General features: G+C 33.1%; 1 protein-coding gene across 1 annotated transcript in view; it reads left to right on the top strand.

Annotated features, from left to right (window-relative positions):
- Positions 1 to 1,301: 1,301 nt before the first annotated feature.
- Positions 1,302 to 3,920, top strand: part of LOC106467123 (adenosine deaminase-like) — a 28,281-nt gene continuing 25,662 nt past the window's right edge. Inside the window, exons 1-2 of the mRNA XM_022395252.1 lie at positions 1,302 to 1,446; positions 3,289 to 3,350. Coding sequence (XP_022250960.1) covers positions 1,402 to 1,446; positions 3,289 to 3,350 — 107 coding nt within the window. The 5' untranslated portion in view covers positions 1,302 to 1,401. The remainder of the gene's footprint in view (positions 1,447 to 3,288; positions 3,351 to 3,920) is intronic.

The raw sequence follows: 3,920 nt of genomic DNA, 5'->3' as shown, positions 1-3,920 counted from the left end.
CTCTAATGCGCCATCTGCAGCACGTACGACTGATATGCTCCTCTTGACTTTGTAAACACATAACTCCTGCTTTAAACATAAGACTGTTTCGTCAACTAAGACAGCGCCAAACAATTACAGCTGATATAAAAGTAATATGTCTAAATTAACCACGTATGTTTTCATTAACTATCTTACAACCGCATTTGATCACTCATTAACAATGAGGTGGTCCCAAATATTTTTACACTGCTATATTTCTGTGACAAAGGGGAGAGAAAATGGACAAACTTTCCATTTCCAGTATCTTTATTTCGTTGCAGAAAAAGAAGACGAAGAATTTATGTCCTACTGAGGAAATCAAGCCCGTATTTGGTGCGAAATAAGTTTATAATTTGAAAAAAACAGCTTCGTCGCATTTCTTCAAACACTAAATACAAACCACTACTGTAAACACTAAATAGTCTCACGCTTGTCTTCTGGAACGAAGCTTACGTGACCCCAAAACTCCTAGTTCCCTTAAAAACACGGGAGGTCAGGTTAAATTGGCTATGAGAGGTGTTGAAATTGGGCAAGTTTTTTATCCAGCAACTTTCTACAATTCTGTTTATGTTGACCAGTATTCCTGACACAAGAAACTGTGAGGAGGACAAACAAACGTGTCAAATCTGGTTTCTACAGTAACAATACTTCCGATTGTTTGTTCCATTTACTGTGGTTCTTCCCTAACTGCTATATACGATATTATGTTCTTTTATTACTACTCAAACCTTCCTATTCAACCTTCTGGGCATATTCTGGGAGAAATCCGCGAACAAACAAATTCACGTACAGCATTGATGTACTATTATATTATGCATTAGATGACGACACGTTGGGTATGGTGAAATGTTTTGTGTGTTGTTATTTGATTTAATCGAACTTTAACCTTTTTTTTTCTGGAGTATTCTTATAAAAAGGCAACGTGTAATGAGAAACGTGATGTGCTTAACCATATTTCGAACTTCCTTGTATACACTGCATGATATCTGATTTCGCAAATATAGTTTTAGTACAGTCATCATCATGTCCCCCGGTGGGTCAGCGGTAAGTTTACGGACATACAACACTTAAGTCTAGGGTTCGATTATCCGCGGTGGACAGAGCGCAGATAGCTCATTGTGTAGCTCTACACTAAGACAACAACAACAGTTACATTCATATGAAACTCATTTAGAATCAGATAAATATATAAGGCAAACTGAAGAAAGATTTTATTTGCGAAAGTCCCTCTTTAAAGTCATGTGATTTATATATAAGTAGTATATATATATATATATATAAGGGTTGTACGCGGAACATTTACTTACTTTTCACTTGTGGTTGACGAACGTAAATTGAAGCCAAGACAAATACACACAGGATAAAATAAGCCTTTCCAATATGTGTTCACCTCAATTTTATCAGACAAAGTTTTCCAAGTCACGGGTAAGTCTGATGATTTGTAAATTTTATTCCTTTTGTTTGCTTTTTTATAGTTGAATGAAGAACTAATGTTAATTTTATAACATTTAAATTAGTTGATGATCTAGTTATGTTTAGGTCTGTAATATCTAATTAGACATTCCGAGGTAAACAAATATATATTTCTGTTTCGAAAACAGAAGCTTAAAAAGTGTCACAGTTAGAACAACAAAATAATAACGGCTGAGTGACTCAGTAAATAATTTCCAGTATAACTAATTGTTTTGGCCATCAACAATATACAAATAATACGAACTTACTTTTTATAGTGTTAAAGTAATGAATCTTTGTATTCATTTGCATTTAAAACCTAGATCTAGAAAAAATATCCATGGAAACTGGAGTGAAAATCGTTCCTTAACTTTTTTATGAGCAGTGTGAGCAAGTCATCTAAATCTTATATGCACAGAAACAAAGCGGACATATTTTCAAGAAAAACATAAACCGGAAAAGGCATATATTTAGGCATATAATACACATACAAAATATGAGAATCGAATGTTTTGTTTTGGGTTTTTTTTTAGTTTTGCTGTCTAGGCATTTCATTTTACACTTCCAGTACATAGAACCATAGACTAACAAGAATATGCTTAGTGAGATAAAACAAAAACCATTGTTGAAATGCAACGTTACGAAAGAGAGACACTAGTTTATATATATATAAGAGGAAGTTTGTTTAATTGTTCGCTATAGGAAACCAAACGGTTGAACTTACAAATTTTAAAATAACTTCATAATAACCAGTTTTTTACAATAAATTTAATGGTGCTATTTATTTTGTATTTGGTGTAGTATTTCATGACGAAATTGACAATTAATGATTATTGCGCCATTTTTTTGTAATAATTTTTTTTTACCATGACAACAAAGTCATTGTATCTACAATCAGCACAATGGTCCAAAGTGTTAATGAATTAACAGAAAAAGTATTTACTAACTTTAGTTATCACTACAAAGACTTTACTTAGTTGTGTGAAAGAGCAATATTGGCACCGAAAAAATGTGACAGTTAATTCTATCAACCAACAACTACTCCAAAGTATTCCAGGGAATCCTTATATTTACAAATCAATTGATACAGTTATCGATCGAAAAAAAGTTGTCAACTATCCAACGAAGTTTCTAAATTCTTTGGAATTTCCAGGATTGCCTCCTCACCAACTACAACTTAAAGTTGGAGCTCTTGTAATGCTTTTACGAAATTTAGATCAGCCTAAGCTCTGCAATGGTACCAGATTAATAATAAAGGCATTACAGCCTCGTGTCATTGAAGCACAATTTCAATCTGGTTGTGGCAAGGATGAAGATACTTTTAACCCTAGGATACCTCTAATAACACCAGAGATGCCGTTTCAGTTTAGTCGCTTACATTTTCCAGTAAGATTAAGTTTGCCATGTCGATCAACAAATCACAGGGACAAACAGTGAAAGTTGTTGGGGTACAGTTACAAGAAGACTGCTTCTTTCATGGTCAACTGTATATAGGATGCTCTAGAGTAGGAACAGCTAACAGTCTTTATGTATACTCTCCTTTTGGAAAAACATGCAATGTTATATATAAAGAAGTATTGTAAATTCTAATTTCAAATAAAGCTTTGTTGGATTAAATGTTTTTTTATTTCTCGCATCACAGCTTTTGTCTACTTACTGAATAATTTGCTGAAAAAAATACTGATCTATAAATTTCAAATTTAAATTTTCACCGTGCAACGCCGGGTAGCTCAGCCAGTATATATATATATATATATATATATTAGACATATAATATTTGATGTATTTGATAGTAAATATACATATGCTTTTTAGATTCAACTTCATATACATTTGGAATGCTCACCACATGCACCAACAATATGGGAAATTGCTCAGTAAGTACAGATTTCATTCAATTACTTAACAAATCATTAGTTTCTCTATTTGTATTTTTAAAATTAAAGTAGACAACAGCCATACAATTCTAGTTATTATTTAAATTGTGATACTTGTGTGGTTTTGTCAGTCACCACTTACCAGACCAACTGTGTGTGGAGGTGGGAGTCCCACGAGAACATTAGCAGATTTGTGCATTTATTGTGTGTGATTTAAAGCTACACTACAACCCAATGACAGAGACACATGACTGAACTTTTATTTTGGAAAATTGCAAGGGCTTAGTGGCGTAAGAATTTGTCCCCCTCCTCCCAACTTAAATCTCAAATAGCTCTTGTTCCAACCAGATATTATTATAATTCATAATAAATATTATACAAAATAAATATGTGCTGGTAAGATATAAACAAGATGGGAAGTTTTCTTGATCTTACAATATAATTTAATATTCTTCTTCTATTAGAAAGTAATCTTTACTGTTCACAGCAAAATCGATCTTTGATCAACGAAATAACAGACGTTTAAGCTACAAATTAGGGGCCCCCCAGTTGCACAGCGGTATGTCTGCG

Source organism: Limulus polyphemus, unplaced genomic scaffold, assembly GCF_000517525.1.
Source record: "Limulus polyphemus unplaced genomic scaffold, Limulus_polyphemus-2.1.2 Scaffold2495, whole genome shotgun sequence".
Classification (NCBI taxonomy): Eukaryota; Metazoa; Arthropoda; class Merostomata; order Xiphosura; family Limulidae; genus Limulus; species Limulus polyphemus.
The sequence above is the reverse complement of the archived record's forward strand: the minus strand, read 5'-3'. Positions and strand labels throughout refer to the sequence as shown.